This window comes from Aphis gossypii, unplaced genomic scaffold, assembly GCF_020184175.1.
Source record: "Aphis gossypii isolate Hap1 unplaced genomic scaffold, ASM2018417v2 Contig00581, whole genome shotgun sequence".
In the NCBI taxonomy this organism is placed as follows: Eukaryota; Metazoa; Arthropoda; class Insecta; order Hemiptera; family Aphididae; genus Aphis; species Aphis gossypii.
Genome location: NW_026083176.1, coordinates 18,264 through 41,953, shown reverse-complemented (window position 1 = coordinate 41,953; position 23,690 = coordinate 18,264). Strand labels below are relative to the sequence as shown.

General features: G+C 38.0%; 5 protein-coding genes and 1 long non-coding RNA gene across 6 annotated transcripts; 2 read left to right on the top strand and 4 right to left on the bottom strand.

Annotated features, from left to right (window-relative positions):
- Positions 1-1,520: 1,520 nt before the first annotated feature.
- On the bottom strand, positions 1,521-2,192 carry LOC126554706 (uncharacterized). Its single transcript, XM_050209753.1, has one exon. The coding sequence runs from the start codon at positions 2,190-2,192 to the stop codon at positions 1,521-1,523; it is 672 nt and encodes a 223-aa protein (XP_050065710.1).
- A 663-nt stretch (positions 2,193-2,855) lies between these two features.
- Positions 2,856-4,448, bottom strand: LOC126554705 (uncharacterized). Its single transcript, XM_050209752.1, has 3 exons — positions 4,232-4,448; positions 3,386-4,058; positions 2,856-3,234 (listed from the first exon to the last, which is right to left on the bottom strand). The coding sequence occupies exons 1-3, from the start codon at positions 4,446-4,448 to the stop codon at positions 2,856-2,858; spliced, it is 1,269 nt and encodes a 422-aa protein (XP_050065709.1).
- A 7,201-nt stretch (positions 4,449-11,649) lies between these two features.
- On the top strand, positions 11,650-12,481 carry LOC126554708 (uncharacterized). The gene is made up of 3 exons (XR_007606714.1): positions 11,650-11,768; positions 11,892-12,009; positions 12,151-12,481. It is a non-coding gene; the product is annotated as an uncharacterized LOC126554708 (long non-coding RNA).
- A 643-nt stretch (positions 12,482-13,124) lies between these two features.
- On the bottom strand, positions 13,125-17,158 carry LOC126554704 (uncharacterized). The gene is made up of 6 exons (XM_050209751.1): positions 15,865-17,158; positions 15,478-15,800; positions 15,279-15,411; positions 14,910-15,191; positions 14,412-14,815; positions 13,125-13,376 (listed from the first exon to the last, which is right to left on the bottom strand). The coding sequence occupies exons 1-6, from the start codon at positions 17,156-17,158 to the stop codon at positions 13,125-13,127; spliced, it is 2,688 nt and encodes an 895-aa protein (XP_050065708.1).
- A 581-nt stretch (positions 17,159-17,739) lies between these two features.
- LOC126554703 (zinc finger protein 148-like) lies at positions 17,740-18,709 on the bottom strand. Its single transcript, XM_050209750.1, has 3 exons — positions 18,365-18,709; positions 18,213-18,269; positions 17,740-18,137 (listed from the first exon to the last, which is right to left on the bottom strand). The coding sequence occupies exons 1-3, from the start codon at positions 18,519-18,521 to the stop codon at positions 17,740-17,742; spliced, it is 612 nt and encodes a 203-aa protein (XP_050065707.1). The 5' UTR covers positions 18,522-18,709.
- A 400-nt stretch (positions 18,710-19,109) lies between these two features.
- LOC126554710 (death-associated inhibitor of apoptosis 1-like) lies at positions 19,110-19,547 on the top strand. The gene has a single exon (XM_050209755.1). The coding sequence runs from the start codon at positions 19,110-19,112 to the stop codon at positions 19,530-19,532; it is 423 nt and encodes a 140-aa protein (XP_050065712.1). The 3' UTR covers positions 19,533-19,547.
- The last annotated feature ends 4,143 nt before the right edge of the window (positions 19,548-23,690 follow it).

The following is a 23,690-nucleotide window of genomic DNA, read 5'->3' as shown; positions in this document are numbered from 1 at the left end:
GCCGGCGGCTGTATATTATATTATATTATATTATGTTGTGTTATATTATATTATTATTATTATTATTTTGCGGTTAAAAATTTTAAACATAAATGACCGCAGTTAAAAGTATCGTATACCTGCGTTCTCTCGTAGTTATATTCGATATCGCAGCCCTTAAAATATTTTTCCAATTCTAACGGCGGACGAAGATTACCAAAACTATCGAAATACAAAACTGATTTTCCGGTTTTTTTATAGCACACCCAATGCGTGCCCTTATTTTTTTCAAAGTCTAGATTAACGACCGCAGCTTCTTCACGTCTAGGTGCGACGGGTAACCTGTCTATGCAATATACGCCTCTGAAATGAGATATTTTCGCGCGTTTAGCGTATTCGCTAATTTCAAAATCGTAAAGGGCACGATTGGGCAGAGTTAGTTTTTTGATTTCGGTGACTTTTTATTAGATTTAATTTTTCGAGATTTATTATTTTGTTTTTTTCGCGTCGCCGATTTTTTTTTTTCGTTTGTTAGTCCGCGGTGTAATGACGCTAGATTTCCGTGCTATAGTATACGAGCCCGCGCTTTTATACGGCCTTAGATATACGCCTTTACCTAAATGCGCAAATGTGCCGACGTCCGATCTAATACCGCGTATCGTTCTAACGATGTTAGCAACGCCGCCGGCCAAGGTGCCGAGCGCCGAGAGCCCCGCCAACACCGGGATTAAAGTTAAAGAGCCCTCCGTTTTCGAAACTCTGATGACGCGAGGCGGTTTATTTTAATTTATTTTTTTTCGACCGGCTCCCCGCAGCAGAATTTACATGTTTTCGCGCGACAAGGACAGTCGATTTTATTAAACTACTAGCTGACCCGACACGGCGTTGCCCGTGTGTTACTTTCTTTTTTTGCATTTTCGTATGCCGTGTGTTAATTTTTAATTTAATCTTATTGATAGTGCTAATATTACGTTGAATTCACGACGAAAGATTTGTAATGTGGCAGTTTTTGTGCCTACGTATTTTAAAAAATTCTCCTGAACAGAACCGTCACCCTGGTGATAGGGCGTTGTGAATAAAAAATAATTAAATAAAACATATATAATGATTTAAAAGTAAGTAGTTATAGTTTTAACTGTTATAGTTTTATTTAATTATTTTTTATTCACAACGCCCTATCACCAGGGTGACGGTTCTGTCATGATTTAAAAGTAAGTAATCGCTTTATTGTTAATCATGTGAATCATAATTATTATTATTATCATTGTAGTACTTTGTGGTATACGATGTTTCTTGTTTGATTACCTGGCGCATAGATAAACAAATCTGATGGTTTTCCAACACGGGAACAGGCAACATACAATTGACCATGTGAGAAACATGGGTTTTCTAGATTAATACCACAAACACTTAATGATTGCCCCTGGGACTTGTTTATAGTCATAGCAAAAGCAAGACGCACTGGAAACTGTAGTCGTTTAAACTCAAATGGCACATCAGTCGGAATCATTGGGATGCGCGGTATGAGAACATCTTCTCCTTTATACTTTCTTTCCTTTGAGTATAGTTGCTTCTATCACATTGTTTAGTAATTTTTTTATCGCTAACCGTGTACCGTTGCAAAGACGCGGTTGGTTGATATTTCGCAACATTATAACCACCGATCCAACCTTTAATTGAAGATTGTGAGGTGGCAATCCTGGCAAATCCAGCGAGTTTAAAAATTCCGGTGGATAGTTGACTACATCATCTTGATTAGTAGCCGAATCAACTGATTTATATATCATCAATTCGCCTGTAATTTGTTCTTGAATTTTGAAATTTAATTCATTTACATCTATGTTTTTTGCAGCCAGTATAGCTCGTTCGCTCAACCAATCATGGTTTCTGTAATTTTGAGAAACATCTGGAAACACCTTCTGAATAAGTTCATCTTTTGATCGAGTTAACTGACAAAAACTTAGAGGAAAGTTAATGCAGCCAGTCAACATGTCTATAGGAAATTTGCCATTACCAATGTCAATGAGTTGTTTAGAGAATATGTTTCCAGATTGGTCATTTTGCAACTCGACACGCATATTCTTGCTTAAATGAAGTACTTTGACATGTTTCCACAAACTGGAGGACTTTAGACATGCATTGAGTTCATCAGCTGGCGTTGATCGTGGAATCACCGGCAATGTTTGACGAAAATCTCCTGCTAATAAAATCATTGCACCACCAAATCGGTTATTATTGCTCCGTAGATCTTTTAAGGTTCTGTCCAAAGCCTCCAAATTTTTTATGTGCCATCGTGCATTCATCCCAAACAATCAATTTACATTGCTGCAAAACCTTTGCCATTGCAGAGTTCTTCGAAACGTTGCAGGTTGGAGTTTCATTGCTATGCATATTTAATGGCAATTTTAGTGCTGAATGGGCTGTTCGACCACCTTCAAGCAAAGTTGCTGCGATTCCCGACGAAGCGAGTGCAAGTGCAATTTTATTTTGTGAGCGAATTGTTGCTAATATTAATGAAATCAAAAAAGTTTTTCCTGTACCACCAGGTGCATCTAAGAAGTAAATCCCTCCAGTTTCATCATTTGTTACTTTCATAAGAGTTTCAAATACATACTTCTGTTGTTCATTTAACAGTGGAAGATTTGTTGAATTAATTCTTTCAAATCGTTGAGATCATACAGTCTTTCTCGATGCAACTCTTGGTTAAAAGCGTCATGCATTGGACGATTGGGCGCGGTCAGGCCTAATTGAATTAATAGTTTTTTGACATTATCAAGCACATGTCCTCAATTGAAATCAATGCTTCATTGTAAATTTCTTCACTGATTTGTATATTTGGATTTCCCATTCTATTCTGTATTTGATACAAAATATCATCACACATAATCTTTGTACTTGATCCACAAATCAATTGGGCTTGATGGGAAGCATGTAGATATGATTATAGAAAACAATGTTCGTATTTGATGAGCGTGTGATGATATTACAGCATCATTGAGAGTTTGATCCCAATGAGCGTCATTTTCAAGCAATTGCAAACGTTGACAGGCTTCTCTGTAGGATACACACAATTCACCATCAACAGTTCGTAACTGTTGGAATGATGTTGGGCCACGTACATTGACTAATAGCAGTCGTAAGTAAAAACATTCATCATTGCTTGGATGTACTGAATAAATCCGGCCAATCGCATCGGTGGAATATACATCTGTATATCCTGGAACTGGTTTTCCTTGTTTCCGTCGTATAAATCTCCTGAGGATTGATTCCAGGTATAATATTTTGGCATTTCAGAATATAGCAATGTTTGTGCGAAATCATCGTTTTGGCATGTCTCAAAAAACTGGTTAATGTAGTAGATGGTGGCTGAGCAGCTCTTTGTACTGCGTTCTGTGCTGTAAAATACACTCTTTGTCCATTTTCTAAATGCACAGCTAAGTGAACAACAGAAGGGTGTCTCTCATGAATAGGAAAAGAAAATATTCGCCAAACTGCTTCATTACTACTGACATAGCGGCCCATTTGGTATTGGGTAACTTCATCATTGGAATTCTCTGCACCAATTCCAATCACAGCCATATCACTCCCTTTGGCTACATATTTGCAAATGTATTTAATAGATTTCACTGAATGGCAAGATTCAACGTTGATGTGTGCTTTGAATGTCTTTGATAAAATGGGTGAATATGGAACAATCCAACGATTATCTATTTCAATATCTTGTTGATTTAATTTGACAATTGTTGATTTTCCATTGTCTGCTGTCGATCTGCGACGATACAATGGATAACCGTCATTACCAGTAATTGTTTCCGATATTAATGTCCGTGGATATCGTTTTGAACATTTACCATCCATCATCATACACGGTGAATTTTGATTAAGAGTTCCACAGGGACCATGTATCATGTTTTTGATAACTACCTCATGCAATCCAGGATCTACTTGTACATTAGGGATTTCAGCTGATATCACTGCATCAACTTCATTTGGCCTTATATTTTCAACCAACCAAATCAAATGTGTGCATGTGGCAATCCTCGTTTCTGCCACTCCACAGAATACATCCAGCAGCGTGTCTCACCAAACACATTATGTTTTACGATGAAATCCATTAAAGATTTCAACTTTTGTCTAAAGACTCTGGCTGTAATATCATGACGATCAATGGGTGATTGCCCAGAGAATAACTCCTGATTGATTTCTATCCATTGCGGATTGCATGTAAATGTGATGAACAAATCTGCTGTACCATAATGACGAACATACGACATGGCATCTTGAGCATATTCGTGCATATGCCGAGGGCTTCCGATGTATGTTGCTGGAAGAATAGTCATCCGACCGACATTCTGTGCATTTCCATCAGTATTAATCGCATCTCGAAGGTGAATATACTCTTCAGATCGGAGTTTGGTTTGATTCAACCTGATGAATGTTAATCTTTCCGTTTCAATTTTAACATACATGTCAACAACATATTTGTGATATAATCGCCGACATTTCAATATGTGATTATCTTCATTTTCCCGAATCATTAGGCGGTATGAATAATAGTTCATTGAACTGACTTTTTGTTGGTTTCAGAACCTGTAAATAGATTTTGTTTTAATAACATTCAAATATAAAATTAAAATACATAATATAATGACTGAGATATTATCGCCATAGCTAAACTAATATTTTAGTTACCTGCAATGGGATTTATCATTTTTATTGAGAAATCGTAGCCATCTTCACCTTGCCAAAATATATGGGATATTGCAGTGCATCATATGAGCGGTGTGTTTCCTTTATACGTTGTAATTGATCATTCCGACGACGTAAAACAATATCACGGATTCCAAGTTTTCTCCAACTACAACGATAGCAACTTCATCAATAGTTGGTGCATTAAAACGTCTTGTATGTTGACCTGCAGGTGTTTTATCAGCTCTGATTACAATTTTGTGATTATCGGATGGCATCAGATCCAGGCAGTTTTCAAATAATATTTGATCTTAAAAGTATATATTTAGTTTTAACTAATATCTATCAAATATAAAATATAATAAAAGTGTCACTGAAACTGAAACACCATATAATATGATGACTAAGTGATATATTTCGTAATGATTAAGAAATTGAAGATTAGTGACACATCTTAACTTTGGTGACAGAAAATTTTGTTCGCTAAAATAATTATGAGTAACTGCTATAATACATACCTTGAAAGTTGGCATAAAATTTTCCCGAACTACATTTGTTGCCCCAAATGAAGTCATTTGAAAGCAATTGTTATATTGTTGGATATTTGTCAAAAAGTGTATAGAATCTGTTCCTATTCCTGAAACCAATGAGTACAATGGTTCTGGTGGTGGATCCAATGGTATCAATTTCACTTTACCATTTGCGCAACACAATCCATTGGCTTCGTTTTTGTATTTTAATGCCTTACAGTGTGAGCAAACCGAGTTCATAGAACCAATAACAACACATTGGTAGTTACTGTAGTCAATTGACACATCGTAACTAAAAGCAGCTCGATTCAAACTTGCTCGCGCTTCACGCGTTTGTGAATTAGATCGGTAATTAGCTTGGTTTGTAGCATTTCTGGTTCTTCTACCTAAATTGCTTCGTCTTATAGGAGGCATATCAAATATAAATTATTTTTTCACTAATCACGAACTAAACAAACACTAACTAACTAAACACTCTGCACAAAACACGATTGTTGGTTGCCATGGATACGATCAGTATTATATTATAAATATTATAGGAAGGGCTATTTTAAAAAGAAAAGGGCTATTTTTAGGGTTTTTCCAGCAATAATTCTAATTTTTAGCCGTAAAAACCATCCTTGGACTTCAACGAACATTTGCGAACATTTGCGTGGTTTGTATGTCTATTTGCATGCATTTTTAAAAACATTTTAAATAAATGATTTATTTATTTTAAATGGTTGCCATTGACTACCAAAAATAATTTAGTTGACTATTTGCTGGATAGATGGCGCCTCTGTAATTTCATCACCACCTCGTCATATTTCTCTAATCCGATAACTTTCTCAAATTTTTCGTCCGTAAGAACCTTCTCCTGACAATTACGACCCAAACAAAAAAAGAATGAGCGAAATCGGTCCAGGCGTTGTTGAGTTATGCGCTTACCAAATTTTGCGATTCATTTTTATATATAAGAAGATTATAGGAAAGGCTATTTTAAAAAGAAAAGGGCTATTTTTAGGTTTTTCCAGAATAATTCTAATTTTTCTAGCCGTAAAAACCATCCTTGGACTTCAACAAACATTTGCGAACATTTGCGTTTTTGTATGTCTATTTGCATGCATTTTTAAAAACATTTTAAATAAATGATTTATTTTATTTAAATGGTTGCCATTGACTACCAAAATATTTAGTTGACTATTTGCTGGATATGGCGCCTTGTAATTTCATCACCACCTCGTCATATTTCTCTAACCCGATAACTTTCTCAAATTTTTCGTCCGTAAGAACTTCTTCTCCTGACAATTACGACCCAAACAAAAAAAGAATGAGCGAAATCGGTCCAGGCGTTGTTGAGTTATGCGCTTACCAAATTTTGCGATTCATTTTTATATATAAATTCATATTCGGTGTTCCCGAACACGATTTTAGTGATTTTTTTAACGCTTTTTTACACGCCCCGACTATACTAGAGAACCCGCAGCCACTACCGATTTTTCGTTTAGCCTTCATACCCGTAGTTACAAACCACGCGGCGGCTTTTTCTTTAAAATCGGCGTCTTTTGCCCCCGCTCTGCTCCAAGCACGTTCTTCCAATACACTGTCAGCCGCACTGCGATCAGTCAAAGAATTACTTTTATCGTAAGCTATATCGTGTTCCCTGCACGCCGAATCCAATCCGTTTATTCCCGGCTGTCCGAGAGTGAGTCTTTTTTTTAAATTAGTCCCCGGCCCGCAGTACTGATAACCGGGCAGATGTAATTCAAACGGTAGACTATTTATTACGGTGTTCAGTAGACCTGCACCGCTATTGGACTTGTACTTCGAACGCGATAACATTATATGAGCACGTCGCTCGAACGTCACGCGTATTTATACAATGCGGTTTGTCGACCAAGTGATAAAGCTCAGAGTCGACAATATCGATCCGCTATCGTTATGTAATAACGGAGCTGCACCGCGCGCCCCGAGACATGGAGCGCTGTTTCCGAACACAATACGCGCGCTGATCGTAGGCCCGTCCGGATGTGGTACAACAAATCTTATTTTCACGCTTTTGGTTCACGAGAACGGGATTAAATTTGAAAATGTGTATATTTATTCAAAAACGTTAGATCAAGCTAAATATGTAATGCTCGATAAAATTTTGAGCGGTGTTCCAGACGTTAAATTATATAAATTCAGCGAGAACGAAACTGTTATTCAGCCGGAAAAAGCTCTACCTAACTCGGTTTTTCTTTTTGACGACGTCATAACTAATAATCATAACATTGTTCGCTCATATTTTACCCGCTCAAGACATCATCTTATAGATGTGTGTTACTTGGCACAATCGTATTCACGCGTTCCGAAACAATTGATCCGTGACAACGCTAATTTTATAGTGCTTTTCAAACAAGACGAAATGAATTTAAAACACGTCTACGACGAGCATTGCTCTGGCGATATCAAGTACTCAGAGTTTAAAGATTTTTGCATGGCGTGCTGGCGGGGCGGGCGATTTGAATTCGTCGTTATCAGTAGTGAAAACGCGCGTGATGACGGTCGTTACAGGCACGGCTTCGACAAGTACGTCATTATATAAAAAGACGGCGAGCTTAAATTTGCTACATTAACTCGGGATCATGGATAAGGAGAACAACTCGACAGCATCATCGCCTACGATATTGACGGATATAATTCAAGCGAGGGCGAATATAAAACAAAAATATAACTCGTTAAAAACGGGCAGGTTTGAAACGGATGCGTTAATAAATAACACATTTGGTGCCATAATCGAGCCTCTGAACGAGATACGTTCGAATAACAAAAGGAAACCTTTCTAGGCCACATCGTCTCCGCCCGCATCGTTACCGTCGAGGGCGACGTCGCCATTGCCAGATGCGGATTCTATTGTGAATCGTTCCCCGCCCCAACAGACTTCGCCTACAGCGTATGTAGATTTGAATGCACGTTTCGGACCTTGGACAAAACCAGTGTTGGACCGAATATACGGTCCAAGAAAATTATCTAACGACGCGTTCGAATTGGGCGGAAAAGAAATACAATTTTTTGATAACGTGATACGTATAGAAGGCGATACACGTACATACCCGGTGACGGCAGGACTTATCGATTTGTTATTCCTTAAATCCCCCGAGTCGGGGAAATATACACAGGCGGATTTAAATGCGTATAAACTGATCTTAATTCTGACATCGGCGCACAGGACGTTGAACGGTGATCGTATTCGTAAATCTAAAGGACCTAAATTTGGAATAATATCAAATTTGTTTTCGAGAAAAAATAATATTTTAACGGGTGCGGGTATTAATATACGATTACAAAAACACAATATCACTTGTTGGAACGATCCTAACGAGTTGGTCGATAGACTGCGCCTACTGTATTCGTCTCTCGCTGCGGGCAACACGGCAGTTCGTAACGAGATAATATCGATTTGCGAAGAATTAGTCGAGGCTAAACTATTGAAAAAAATACCCAATGTCTAAGCTGGCGATTGCGACGGAACTTCACGCGTCGGCCAAAAGGAGCTATCCGCGGCGTCGAGTCATTGTTTACGGTAAAAACGATTTATTCCAAGCAGACCTCGTCGACATGCAACAATATTCCGCCGTGAATAAATCATATAACTATATACTGTTCATTATTGATTGTTTTACTAAACGTTTATTTTACGCGCCCTTGAAGACCAAAAAGGGTGAGGAAGTCACTGCGGCAGCTGGTAAAATTTTTGCACAGAGCAGACCTAATCTATTACACGTTGATAAGGGTCGCGAATTTTACAATAAAAATTTCGAAGCCCTAGTGAAAAAACACAATATAAAAATGTATAGTACTTTCAGCGTGCTTAAAGCATCGATAATAGAAAGGGTCAACCGCACGATTAAAGCTCGTATGTTTAAAGAATTCACTAGCAGAGGTTCGCACGTTTGGATCACGATTTTACCCGCGTTAGTCGACGGTTATAATAATTCAATGCATAGAACGATCGGTATGACGCCGATGCAGGCCGACGCTCACCCGTCGCGGGTAAAACTAAAATACGATGTTGAAAAAACGGGGAAAATAAAATTTAGCGTCGGTGACAAAGTCCGCATTAGCGTGTACAAGGGTGTTTTCACCAAAGGATATTTACCCAATTGGTCTACGGAAATATTTACAATTATTAAAGTGAATAAGACTACGCCGGCAACATTTATCCTTGAAGATTATACGGGGAGCCCGATCGCCGGCGGTTTTTACGCTGAAGAAATACGTAGGACAATGTACCCTGACGATTATCTGGTGGAAAAAGTAATTCGCACAAAGGGTCATCGTGTTTTCGTTTGATGGTTAGGCTTTTCGGACGAACATAATAGTTGGATAAATAAGGTGGATTTAAAAATATAAGCACAGTTACCGCGGTACGATGGACGCGTTTGGAGGTTCACCGACCAGTCGGTTGAATAAAATAATCGCGGATATAGAGGAAAAATACGAAAAAGAGTTCGCCTTACACGTCGATTTAATCGAGATAATCGATGGTAAAATAACGGTACTCGGCGGAAATTTCACAAAAGAGCTAGCTATACATAGTAATATAATTGACACAAACGTGGAAAAAATCTCGGCACTCGTACCGTATATCGATAAATATTTTTCGGAAAACGAAAATAAAATTAAATCTTTTATAGAATCCATAGACAGTATAAATAAAAATATTGAAGATTTGAAAACTGACTTGACGCACGCATACACCAGGATAGTTATACTCGAGGATAGAATCGATGGATATCAGTATTCACTCAAGACTACCGCTAGTAAGACGTTATAATATATTATATACCTATTTATATATATTATAATATAGCTCTTGCAATCGCAAGAATATTATGACTTCGGCTATTCTGGATATCCAGTGCATACTTGGTCCCCACTCAAAGTACATGATAAAAGAAATGTCTATAGTAGACTTGAACGGGTGGGCTAGCCAACATTGGATTTTTAAACATATTAGAACGCGCGAAAATACGCCAAAAGTCAATGCTGTCAACATGTGGCTGTATCGCAATTACCATCAACTGTCACCGGTTTGCGGGGACGTCCAATATTCAGAAATAGGAAAGATTTTAACATCGTTACATTTCGATTGCATTTACGTCAAAGGCGAAGAAAAACGGCAGATCATTCAAGACTTCATTCCCAATGTCAAAATCATCGAGATGGGCACAGATTTGGACTGTCCGCGACTCGACCAGCTACATGCGGGGCCGGGAAAAAATATACAACCGTGCTGTTTATCCCATATGAATTTAGATAGCACGCAATGTACATATAATCGAGTTTTCGCATTGCTTAAATGGTTTAAAAATAATTTGTAAAAATAATGTGTTATATTATTTAATTTTTGTATATAATATTTCTGAAATATATGTATATTATATTATATAATCGTGTAAAGAGTTTTATTACGCATATATCTGTGTGCGTGTGTATAACATGTATCTACTCCACATCTGGGATTGACGGTTGGTCAGCGTTACACAAACGACCTCACATTCCATAACACAATTTTTAAAAATAATTTGTAGAATAATATGATTTCATTTCTGTATACACGATATTATTATATAGTCTCCTGCAAATAGATATATACATAATAAAATGCCCACGAATGTCGAGTTTTTCACACAATCGTATTCGTTAGCCACATCTGGACAACCCTACAGGCGGTGTGTAAACATTCCGATTACAACGCGCAGGATCCGCTCAGCGGACCACCCTTTTCGTCCGTAATATGCGCATATGCGTTTATCAATCGATGTATCCGCTCGATATTGTACACGTCTGTGGTGATACGGTGTTATCACCACTACACCGCGGACGCAGTGTCGCGGTGTTTATCGTCGCCGCGTTAGCGCACAATTATTGTACCATTATATTATCGTATTATTGTATTATTATATTATTGTGTTATATCTATATATGCCTATTGTAACGATGTCGCGATCTCGCGCTACCCCCCGCCAGCCCGCGCGAGCGACCGATCCGCTTTTCTCGGCTCATTACGGCCGTTACGCGGATTTCGCGGTTCCCGTTTTGTCACTCTTTTGTCGACATTCGAACTGTGAAGTCACTAGTTCTCTGTCCGCCAAACTTTCGCTCCGTCACGCGACTTTGTTTTTTCTACGACAACGCAAAAATTACGCCGCGCGTATATTTTTGTCTCCGCGAGCATCAATACCCTTTCATACCGCTGTATTTATTTATTTTATTATAAAATACGTTTACCCTCGTTGTTTCTCTACAAATAAAAAGTTTTATTTGTCAAGCTTGTTGTTGTTTGTAGTAATTACCTTTTCTTACTTCGAGCTCCGATCGAAGCTCGTAAGTTATTGGCTGATAGTGTGCCAACAAAAGCCACTATCACCAAACGTCGATATATTATGGTGGGGATGTCTGCTGATAATAATTTTAGACAAGCGGGCATCGGTCAGTGAATATTAAATCAGTCGTATTTTCTCAACTATCCGAAGCAGTCATCTCTTCATATTATCGTCCATCTACACTACAGTCTAGATTTTACAACATCTCCGTTCAAATAAAGTGAGTTTTGTTTAATAAAAAATAATATTATTATTATATGCAATCGAGTGTAATGTCTATAATTTTTAAAATATCATTCGTTTGTATATATTATATGAAACTAACAGGAGTTATATTTTTCAGTTCTGAATTCATTCTCTTACCACATTCAACAACGTCAATATCCGCAACTATACGATCTACTAAAAATACAAGTGACTTCGGTTCCGTACATTCATCAGATCAATACCGCGAACTTAAAGTGAGTTAATTTTAAGTCTAATAAAATAATTAAATATTTTTTAAAAAATAATAAAAATATCTATTCACGCATAACGACACGCGCATACACACGCGTTTACCAAATTTATTTTTATCTAACATTTGCTGTTTCTGTTCTCAGTACGATTATGGCATTTTTACAATCGCTTAAGGCTCAATTGAACTCTGTCAACCTTTCTGTCGGGGAATTACGCAAAGACGTTCGTTACCTCATACGGTCGATGAAAAATGTCGAGACGAAATTTGGAACTGCAGTGTCCTGCATATTATCGGACCCCGATGGCGCCGGTTCAATAAATATATTTCTACCCAAGGCGATCCAGATGAACGATGTAGATATTGAAACTTATAATTTAGGCGTTGTACCTCCTGTTAGTCTCATTTATAAGGGATTGAATAGAAGGAGCTTTATCATAGATTTTGAATGAAATCTATAATCGAAATCCTCTATGAACGGTTATCGATAATTTTCTATTATTATTATTTAATTGCTTTATTATTTTTAATAAAAAAAAAAAAAATTCTAAGTTTATTCTTATTTATATTTTATCTCAACCCTATGATGATAATAATTTATTCGTAATAGTATAAAAGGTTTAGTTATAAGGTTTCGATATTTCTTAATATGTATATCTTAACATGTATTTATACGCATTTAGGAATTGTATAATATAATTATATATATTTTGCGTGTTGAATAATTATTCTAGCAAAGATGAGATAGTTAAAAAAAAAAAAAAAAAAAATATGTTTTTAATTTTCATTTTATCTAGATCCTATAGTTTTAAGGGACATATAATATAATTATATACATTTAACAAGTTATATAATTATTTTGTCCGAGCAATGAGTTGGTTTTAAAAAATATATTAACATCGGTATTCTATAAAATAATATTTTATTTACATAAAATTAAATATATTACATTTTAGTGTTAAATTCAGATATTATTTTCTTTTTCCAATGTGGGGTATTTTCTTTACGGGGAATATCTTCCCACTCAAAGTCACTCAAATTAAATGATTACGCGTCATCTGAAAATATGATACGTAATTTAAAAAAAAAAATATATATATAATAATTTTATCTATAATATTAAGACTCACTTAATATTTCTCTATCGTTGGGGAATTGTGCAGATAATAAATTTAGGATGGACGGTGAATTCCAGCTCGACATCTCCTGCGTAGACTGTTGCAATGGCGGACTTGAATCGGGTGATTTCCACGGAAATTGTTGTCCGGCATGAAACCCGAGCGAATAATCGACGCTGGGTTCACTGTGTTCTGCAGCTACAGTAAGCATGAAGTCACGCGGATCATAAGACTCGAGGAATAATGGTGGCGACTTAAAATAAAATAAAGTTTAATTTAAGTAGTTGTATGAGGTGTGGTACAAAATGATGATAAAAAAAAAAAAAATAAATAATAGTTGAAAAACTTACCACGCATCGTTTCTTAGGGATATGGTCGAAAAATGAGCACTCTGACATATTAATATATTATTATCACACGTTCGAAAATACTTAACTCTAAAGACTGACTGATGAAGAAATGACCATCCATGTTCCTGTAGGTATGTTGACATATAAATCCCCTCTACACCCCATCCACGTCTTATCACACAGCGACTGAGTGGGGATTTTTAAAATAATAATAATATTACCGAAATCGTGAGATTTGTCGGGCAAGTGTGTGTACGAGTGTGCGTGTGGTGATAAGGACGATAAGGAGTAATGATTAACTTCGCCCCATCACGTGTACATATATTTAGCTCAAGAACGATAATATTAGTCGCAGTGAGTATAGGAACGCAGCTGTGCGTATAAGGGGTATTGTATAGTTTATAAATATATTTAACTCGATATAGTATGAGTTGAAATACTAGGGGTAAAGCATAACTATAATATTACTTTTTAAGGGGTTATGTATATATTATATATATATTTTACTCTATACTATACATATTACGTCGAAACACCACGATCGACATTATAACTATATGATTCATAAGAATACCGAAATGGAAATAATAATAATAATTTAAATAAACGGTGTTAATATATTTTAACATCTTACAATACAACGAATTTTTATACATTTAAATACACAATATAATAACAATAATAACAATTTAATAATTTATGCGATGATGACCGTGTGCGTACGTGGAAATGTTATCGGGTAACACATGACGCTTATCGTCATCCCTGTTTAAAACTAATTTCATAGTCTTAATCGTACGCAATTCGTGTTTAAACGACCGAATAGAGACATTTTGTCTATACGGTGTAAAAGGCATATAGGTATAACAATGTGACGGATGTGTGATCGACGGTGAATTTGTTGCAGACGTTGAGGCGTTCCGATGAATTTGAGCGACAGCTTTCAGTGCGGAATCGGCTGCGATCATTTTCCCCATATTTGCGTCGAACTCATTGTCACACTCGTCGGATTCTGCATTGTCGTCCACGTCACCTAATAAGCACCGCTTATGGTCGGCGAAAGTGAGGTGATTACGAATCACGTGCCTCATAACACCCTTCGCGCGAATGGTAATCTCTTCTTCCACGTCGTACGCATAAGACTTGGCGCGCAAAGCTACAAATTCGTAAACGGTTCTGGAGCCACACTCGAATTTAAAAAGTCCTGGAATGCGCTTCCGAGCAGCTGTATAGCACTTGTGATCGTGTGCGAAATTTGAGGTGTCCATAAACCGCATCAAATTAGGATTTTTTATCAGGTCAGCGAAGAAATCGTTGGTCATCACGAGGTAGAATAGTGAATCTGAAATATGAAATAATAATAATAATAATAATAATAATAATAATAATAATATATAATATCTGAATGAGTCTGCATGAGATTTATATAGACGTACCAGTATCGGTATAAAGCAGCTCGATCTTATCTCCGTAATGTCGTTTCATAACGTCATAATGAAATCCGTACATTAAAACTTTACTCAGTTCCAGTACAGCAAATCCTATGTATATCGGCTTACAAAAATCGACTTCTTTATTATGCTGCGTGACGACCGAAAGATTTTCATTGTAAGTCGTGCAGTATTTGAACGTCGGGTGGTTTATCAGTTTCCGCATTCGGACTGGACACGATACAAGCTCCAAATCAAATCGTAAACGCATATTCTCGAAAGTTTTCCCTGCATACATATACATAGTTATCATGAAGTAAAGTTGGAGCAGGTTAAAGTTCAATAAAACATGTACAATTTATAACAATAACATACCGTACACTGAATTATTTAAATCCTTAAAAAACTTTTCTTCAAATTTATTTTTCGCCTGCTTCCGCAAGTCCGTGTTGAGATTAATGTACGGAGCCAGCCATGGGGATTGTCGGAACTCTAACACCCTGTGCGTCTGGAATTAACGGGAGGGAAATTATAAGAATCGTATTCGTATTTGTCAAATAATAATAATAATCACCTTTTCGACTACGACGCCGTGGGTCATGGCCTGTTTTAAATTCATATAATGCACCACGTAGTGTTCTTTCCGCAGAAATGTGACCATCAACTTTCGGACAGTCGACACGTGCGGAATGCTGGCGTGAGGCAAAAACGGCATATCGTTGTGGGCGTCGTGTAGATCCTCCGGGTATATTATATCCACTTCGTAAAATCTACCCACATCGTCCGTCGCGCGCATCCACTCTAACTGGGCCAGCGCGACCTCGGGATTCCCCGTGTACCATACGAAATCTCCAATCGGCATAAACTGACACATCGCGTACCCGTACAAATTGTTTGCTAAAAAAATACGGAAAAACATGAATTAATATACGTGTACATATAATTTATATTTTATAATCACCATCTAAGTATATGAGCGACGTTTTAGGTTCGTCGGCATTGTATCCAGGCGTCTCGAGATTGTTGGCGCGCGCGTGGCGCTTGCTCGCCTGCACCAGACCACCGCGTGTACCAGACTCCAAAAACAAAACTTTCTCGAAATCAGTTAAAAGTTCAAGTTGAACTTTCGTGAACTTTAACATGCAGTCAAAACTGAATCCGGGTAACGTGAAGTAATGTGCGGGGTCGAGGTGATATGTGGCCATACATATATCCCTGAAATTCTCAAACACGTCGGCGCTTAACAACACGTCGACTTTAAGGTATAAATCGCTATAAGCGCCGAGTGAGGTGCAGCCGAAATGATTCCAGACCCTGGTCGCGTGACTATAATCCTCGTCACTCACGTGCGTCTCCGTCAACGCGCTGTAGAATTGGAACTTATCCGGTAGCGACGTAGGGTCCAATTTATCCCACGAATCTGTATATTCATACGGATATACGCCTTTCCGCGTAACCAACTCCATCTCCGACGGGGCGAACACTTTCGCGACTTCACGAAACTTATCAAAGTTCGCGGAGGTGAGGTTCTCCGCTAAGTGCGCCAAGCTTGACGCCATGAATCGACACGTGTCTAGAAACCTAACGGAGAACGAGTTGTTAATATACTTCGAGAACGAAATATATTTCTCCTCGGTGTTCGCTATTACCGATATTCGATTGTTGTCGCCGTCGCACGCCAAATTCGTTACGATAAAATGGGCGTCGTAGTTGGACAGATTATGCAGATAGCACGGTACAAAATTCGGTGTTTTCAACTTAAGGTTGCACGTATTGCATAATGTTTTTAGAAAACGTCCCGACAAGTGGTCGTGGTGTGCAGTGTTACAATTGCGTTCGCTAAACGTACAATTGCACAAGTCGCACATTGTCTTGAAGTCATGCACGTGACAATCCTCAACACTCATAATAATCGGTACATTTACTTCCTTATATAATCTTGCTATCTTTTTGGTCACGCCGAGTACGTCGCTGACAAAGCGTTTGGCAACATCGTCCTGAGTAGCTGAACCGCGGAAAATGACCGGAGCTCGCGGTATGTCGAACTGGTCGAGCAACTCTGTCGGCACCCCCTCCACCGCGACAACATGGTACCCGTAGCTCATTGGATGGTGTTCGTGTATCGCAGTGGTATTTTCACCTTGTTTTCGCCCCGTTTTCAGTAGTAGGGCTTCAAAGTCAGCGTATACCACGAACGGCAGGCGACCCGTCTTACACCACGCCTTGAATTTGAGCGTGTTTCCTTCTTTCGGCATAAGAGGAACAACCGGTTTGTGTGAGCCGCACAGTAAACGGTGGTTGGCCAGTGCCCTCTCTCCGTGTAATTTATATTTTAATGGGCGGTCCTCAAAACTGGCAAAGCACCGTTTGCAGTAAAATAATCGATGTTGGTGATTATTTTTTTGCGAACTGGCTAGGCGTGAAAAATTAGAAATGATCGCGTAATGATTCTTGTCATCCTTCCCGGTAATCAGTAGCAGGTCAAAATGATTCTCCTTTTCTTCATCCACGATTCGCAGAGGGTACTCGACAGATTGTGTGGACGACTTTTTATTATTTTTATTTTTTACGCATTTTCTTACGCCGTATACATTAACGGAGGTTAATCAAAAAGGTTAAAAAAAATCGCGATCGACCAAACGTTCGACATTACTGTGCCCGTATAATTCACGGGCCGAAGTTTTAAATGCGCGATTTTGAGCTGAATTGGGTAAATTTGGTACTACGTATGTGGCCTCTAATTTCAGGTTATATTTGATCGGGTTAATACGCACGCACTCGCGTAATTTTGCGATTAATTCGGACTCTATCGAATTGAGGAACGCACGATAACTGGCTACGTTATCAACGTTCTTCCTAAAATACCATACGAATATACGATCGCCCGTTTATGCGATGACTCGATCTCGATAAAGCCCGGCGTATTAACCTTTTGCATACGCGCCTTTTTACGTTTGATGTTTTTACTAGTATTTTCCGTATGAGACTCGCCTTCCTCGACGGACGGTGGTGAAAGTGAAAGTGGAAGTGCGGCTATTCCGCCGATGATAGCCTGTGCGGGTGGTGGGGAAACGATAACCGGTGTGTGGGGGGACGATGATGATGAGGCTTGAGGCGGGGGAATAGATGTGTCCGCACAGCGGCGGCTAGTCGAGATGTCCGTCGGAGTCGAAACATCTGGTGGAGCGTACGGGGTAGTAGCGGGGGGTGCCCAGTTTATGACTGATGCGCGACCTAACATACATTATTAATATTAAAATAGCTGCATTATTATTATTATTATTATTTATATGAGAAAAAATTATTTACCCATTGAACCACCTACTCGTACAGCGCTGTGAAATTCGGGAGTGTTTTTAACGATCTCTATTTAAAAAATAATTTAATTAATAACCCTGATTTAAGCAAATCATCTATGTGTATATTACGGAACACTATCGATTAATATTCAATGTACTTACTATGACAATTTTGTACGTGGATGCTGAGTTTGTCTCGGCGGTTGAATATCTTGAGGCATATTCCACATGAAATCACCGATCCATCGTGAGTTTTGACATGTCTGTTCAAACCACACTTATGAGCGTACACTTTTCCACAGGTCGTACAGTTAAACATTTTCGAGAATGTAATACAAACAACGTTTTAAAATAATAATAATAAAATGTAGACGAGACTATGAATATACGCAAGAACGTCGAACGTGTTTAAACTCTGTAGGCCGTCTGATCTGTATACGTCGGGACCGTTGGCATTTCGATTCAATAACTAATCGACCGCTAAGAAAAACCAGCGCTATGTTTCGGGCTATATTATACGAGGAGTATATTATGTTATATATATATAAATTACACACGAAATATGCGCGTCGGGGAAGATGTGTTAACAATGACACTGGTGGCGACATCATACCACACATCTGTATGGTCAACAACGACGCGACGGCGGCGGCGGCTGTTATTTGATAATGAGGAATTATCGACATTGAATTTGCTATTCAAATATTTTAATTCATATTATTTTTGTCACTATTATTATTATTATTGACGCGTATACACCACGCGCGAACTATTACCATATATACAGCCGTCAGTCGTCAGTTACTGTGAGACCTTTACACTGACCGCAAGTGTCTTATTCGCGATCAGACAGCTAAAACGAATTGCATGCGATTTTAAAACAATTATTTTTATACGTTGTATTGGAATGGAATTATTAAAATGTTCGACTGATTGCCGATCACTAGTGCGTTTGGTACACGAGAACTCGGATCCGGAATATCCTCAGTATTCAAGCTTTTTATCAAGACTTAAAACATTTGATTCATATCCAACGCGATCGCATCAAGATAAATATTCGTTAGCCGAATGCGGGTTCACTTATACCGGAGCTGGCGACTTGGTTCAATGTCACTACTGTGGCATATTGTTGGTGAATTGGGAGGAAAATTATGAAGTTTGGCAGCAGCACGCCGTGCATAACCCTAAATGCGTATATGTGTTATTATATAAAGGCGCTCAATTTATTACGAATGTTCAAAATGAATTTAATGACATTCGTAATAATCGCGGTAATAGTAATGATCAAGTCCATAGATGTAAAACGGAATCGTATGATGTCGTCGGATAACATGTAGATTATTCATGCCGGTTATAACACGATAACCTGTATAATATATTTTTATTGAATAAACATCTAATTATATTAAACGATTCAATAGTGTTAGTATTTAACTCCTTATCCTACAAAAGTATGCATGTATGTACATGATTTACACATTTGTGTATATGTTTTATACGCGAATGTATGTGTTTTACACATTTATGTATATGTTTTATACGTATATGTATTTTTTATACGTATATGTATATGTTTTATACGTGTGTGTACTCACGGCACTCGTGGTACAAGTGGCGGGGGGATAACGTGATAACATGGAGATATCGTACGGATGCGAGGCGAAAAAACCACATCAGTCGCATGTACTGACAGATGGCGCCACCGTCGACGACGGCGATAATAGGACATGATAATAGTGTGATGGGCGGGGCGACAGTGACGCGGTATGGGCGGCGGTGCTCCGATTACGTAGTGTATGGGGGTGGGGTGGGGCTCAGGGGTCTTGTGACGTCGGGTGGGTCGGTATTGGGGGGCTCGGGGGTCTTGTGACGAGGGTGGGTCGGTATAGGCGGGGGTGGGTGGAGGGGGTAATGATTCGGGGGGTTAGGGTGGGACATGGTGGGCGTCGGGTGGGTCGGTATTGGGGGGAGGGGAAGGGTTCGGGAGTCTTGTGACGTAGGGTGGGTCGGTATTGGGGGGGAGAGGCTCGGGGGTCCTGTGACGTAGGGTGGGTCGGTATTGGGGGTCTTGTGGCGTAGGGTGGGTTGGTATAGGCGGGGGGTGGGTGGAGGGGTAATGATTCGGGGGGTTAGGGTGGGACATGGTGGGTCGGCTGGGAGGGCGGGGGGGGGGGTGAAGCGGATGGTCACCAGAACCGGCCATTTCACCCTAATGACACGATATGAGATTGTTCATATTATACTATATTGGTATCATAACCTACTATTCACACATTGTCCACGATCCGACGCAATCGGATTGCCTACGTGGTGGGTGGGTTTAATTGCGTTTAATTCGATTTTTCCCAATGATAACTGACAACTCGATTTTAGATTTAAATGTTATTCGACTTTATACTAATTATCCTACAATACAACATTAGACTTTTAACGTCGGAGGAGCAGGTGAATTGTATTGTCAGATATAGATTTAGGATACAGATTTAGTTACGTGATGTGATGATTGATAGCTAGACACTCGACTACCATTTTCGCTAAATACATTTTTTTTATATACAAAAAGACAGGGCATGTAATGGGAAACGGTATTACACCAGTTTAGGACTGATAGCTAGACACTTAATTAAAAATTTTCGTATTTATTTACTCGACTTCAGTACTTTTCTTACTTTTTTAGTGTATGATTTCTTTTCTAGACACCCGATTACAATTTCCGACCGAATTCCTGATAACACGATTTTTACACGACCCCTTCGAAGGCGCCAAAGGCGGCTTCCACCAGCCCAGAAATCGAGGCATGACCCCCTCGAAGGTTAGGTTAACTAAAATTGTGACTACTAGACTTTTTACGATATTTTCTTTACAGTCCCGTCTCCGACCTAGGGTACTCACTTAGAGCGAATATCACTTAGACCGAATTTCACAGCAGAGCGAGGCACATCTAGTTACTATATAAATTACTACATACCATAGCCAACAATAACCTAAACATCGAGGGTGCAACAGACATTTTTATGATAGGGGTATAAAAATATTACTATAATCGGATTCTAAAAGTGAGCAGGAGATTAAGTACGGATTTTTTAATATATTAATATAAGTCATCAACGGCGGCGGAGCGGCGTGAGAATGCCGGACGCAGCGACAATAGTACATTGTAACAAATTATACTATATGTGGCGGCATCTTTCAGGGTCAAAGACGGATCATCGCACGTATGCTTGTCACCGGGTATAAAATATTATAGGCACACAATTACCATCCGATAGAATGATAGGAATATTGTTTGACGCACGACGTTGCGCGGATAACGCAATGCGTGGGAAGAAGCGGATGCAGGTGCAGATGACCAACAGGGATCTGAAGGTACCGTGGGAGTCCCTGGACGATATATAAGGGGGCCTAGATTAAGCACAAATCAGACGTGATTCACCAGAGTTAGAGCGAGCACCTTCACGTCACCCAGTTCAATAGTTTTGTCATTTGGACTTAGAATATTTTTCACAAGTTTAATTTATTTAATTATTTGGACTTAGAATAATTTTCAATAAAAAACACTTAGAATTATTTCAAGAGTCTTCATTTTTTTTACAACAACCTATCCGATACTACATCATTCTACTGATTGTACGTGGCACGTTACACTTGTAACTGGAGAAGAGAAAATGTTAAGGATATGGAGTTTGGTCGATTTTCTCCTCCAAACCTTTATGATACACATGTCTTACGTAAAGTTAAAGAGGAATCAGTAAACAAAAAATTAGGAATTACTAACAAATGCACAATAGAATCTCTTTTAGAATTTCAATTCAACTCAAAATACTCTGGTTCAATACATAGTGTAAGTATCTCTCCATTTATAGTTCACTATTGGAGTAATTATTAAAGTATAATATATAAAGACGCTTCAAAAAAATATTGCAAACTCAATTGATGCGACCGGTGGTTTATTAAAGAAATTAACACGTACATCATTAAATTTATTATCTGGTCAAATTTATTTGTACGAGGCCGTCGTGAGTACAGAGGTTGGTCATCTTACAGTCACTCAAATGGTATCAGAAAAACACGATACGTTGACAATTTTTTATTGGTTAGGGCAATGGATGAAATGTGGTATTAAAAGCCCCAAATGAAGTTGTATGTGACTTTTCGAAGGCTTTACTTGGAGCAATATCAAGGGCTTTTTGTATTTTTGTAATGGTAACAGTCTATGCGCCTATAATGAAAATTGTTTTAAGGTATTAATCGGCCACGAAGAAAAATTGCCTCCTTGTTATATCCGCATTGATGTCGCACACATTATAAAAATATTTTGCAGAATAAAATGTTTAATTGGAATAAAAAATAAATATTTGAAAGAATTTTACGTTCGATCATTACGGCTTCTTCTGTCAAGTGAATCTTTACTCGATTTTAATACCATTTTGGAAGCGTTATTTACTGTTTTGCTAAGTGAAACAGATGGCTGGTGTATTGATAATGAAGATACCAAAACACCTTCAGAATTAAAAAGAGAATTTATTTTGAATAAAATTAAAGGATTGCCAGAAATTGAACTTTATGAAGGGGATGATGAAGAGGTATGTGATATAGACGATAATCTAGTGAAAGAAGATGCGATTGATGATCATGAATTTAGTAGTATAGCTAATCATGTAAAAAATATCTATGAGAATAGTAAATTAAATGCATTGATAAAAGGTAATCGTTTATCTGCTTACTTTTTGCCAGACATTACCAAACATGTAATACGGTTATGTAATGATTTTCCATTATGGACTAATGTTATGAAGTTTAAATTTAAATCTACATATCACATTGCAAGTTCAGCCGTCGTTGAAAACGATTTTATGGAACTAAAAACCCAAATTCTTAAAAATTACGTTCGGCCTATGAAAGCAGATAAATTTATAATAACCCACTTAAAAAATATTGAGTCAAATGCAAAGCTATTAAGAAGTTCACAATTAAGAAATTCTAATGAAACCGTACAAAATTGTCAAGAACAAACAACTCCATCTATTAATCTAAATAATTAAATAATTAGTAGTCAACAAAAGTCACCTTCAATAATTCAATCATCACTCAATCACTTATCAAATGTGGACAGTGATTCAAGTGACTTAAGTACATCAAAACAAGATTCATTTAATTATGATACCGACAAATGTTCCTCCTTTAAAAATGTCTCAAATATTGATGATAAAGGTAATGATTTGGCTTCATCATTAGATGCTATAGAAAACTGGCGCGGTCAAGGCAATGGCAATCAATTAACATCTACAATTGTAAATTTTCCTCTTAAAAAGAAACGAAGTACAAAATATATGCAATCCACACCAGAAATTGATAGAATTCTGAATAATCGAGTTACTCGTTCAACAGCAGAAAATTTGTTGATTAATGGAAACTCTACTACTCCTGTAAAAATTGGTAAATACAAATATTTAATTCACAATACATGTCCATTTGACTCGGTATCAGT

Bases quoted from the DNA above. Each gene is read 5' to 3' on its own strand.
- LOC126554706 (XM_050209753.1), bottom strand. From the start codon at position 2,192: ATGATTTTATTAGCAGGAGATTTTCGTCAAACATTGCCGGTGATTCCA.
- LOC126554705 (XM_050209752.1), bottom strand. From the start codon at position 4,448: ATGTATGTTAAAATTGAAACGGAAAGATTAACATTCATCAGGTTGAAT. The intron at 4,059-4,231 runs GTACAGCAGATT...GTGTTTGGTGAG, and splicing joins GTCGTATGTTCGTCATTATG to ACACGCTGCTGGATGTATTC. The intron at 3,235-3,385 runs GTATTTTACAGC...ATCAATCCTCAG, and splicing joins TTAGAAAATGGACAAAGAGT to GAGATTTATACGACGGAAAC.
- LOC126554704 (XM_050209751.1), bottom strand. From the start codon at position 17,158: ATGCCGAAAGAAGGAAACACGCTCAAATTCAAGGCGTGGTGTAAGACG. The intron at 15,412-15,477 runs GTGATTATTATT...CGTTAATTCCAG, and splicing joins ACGGCGTCGTAGTCGAAAAG to ACGCACAGGGTGTTAGAGTT. The intron at 14,816-14,909 runs GTACGTCTATAT...TTCATATTTCAG, and splicing joins GCTGCTTTATACCGATACTG to ATTCACTATTCTACCTCGTG.
- LOC126554703 (XM_050209750.1), bottom strand. From the start codon at position 18,521: ATGTTTAACTGTACGACCTGTGGAAAAGTGTACGCTCATAAGTGTGGT. The intron at 18,270-18,364 runs GTAAGTACATTG...TTTTTTAAATAG, and splicing joins CCACGTACAAAATTGTCATA to AGATCGTTAAAAACACTCCC. The intron at 18,138-18,212 runs GTAAATAATTTT...AATGTATGTTAG, and splicing joins ACGAGTAGGTGGTTCAATGG to GTCGCGCATCAGTCATAAAC.
- LOC126554710 (XM_050209755.1), top strand. From the start codon at position 19,110: ATGGAATTATTAAAATGTTCGACTGATTGCCGATCACTAGTGCGTTTG.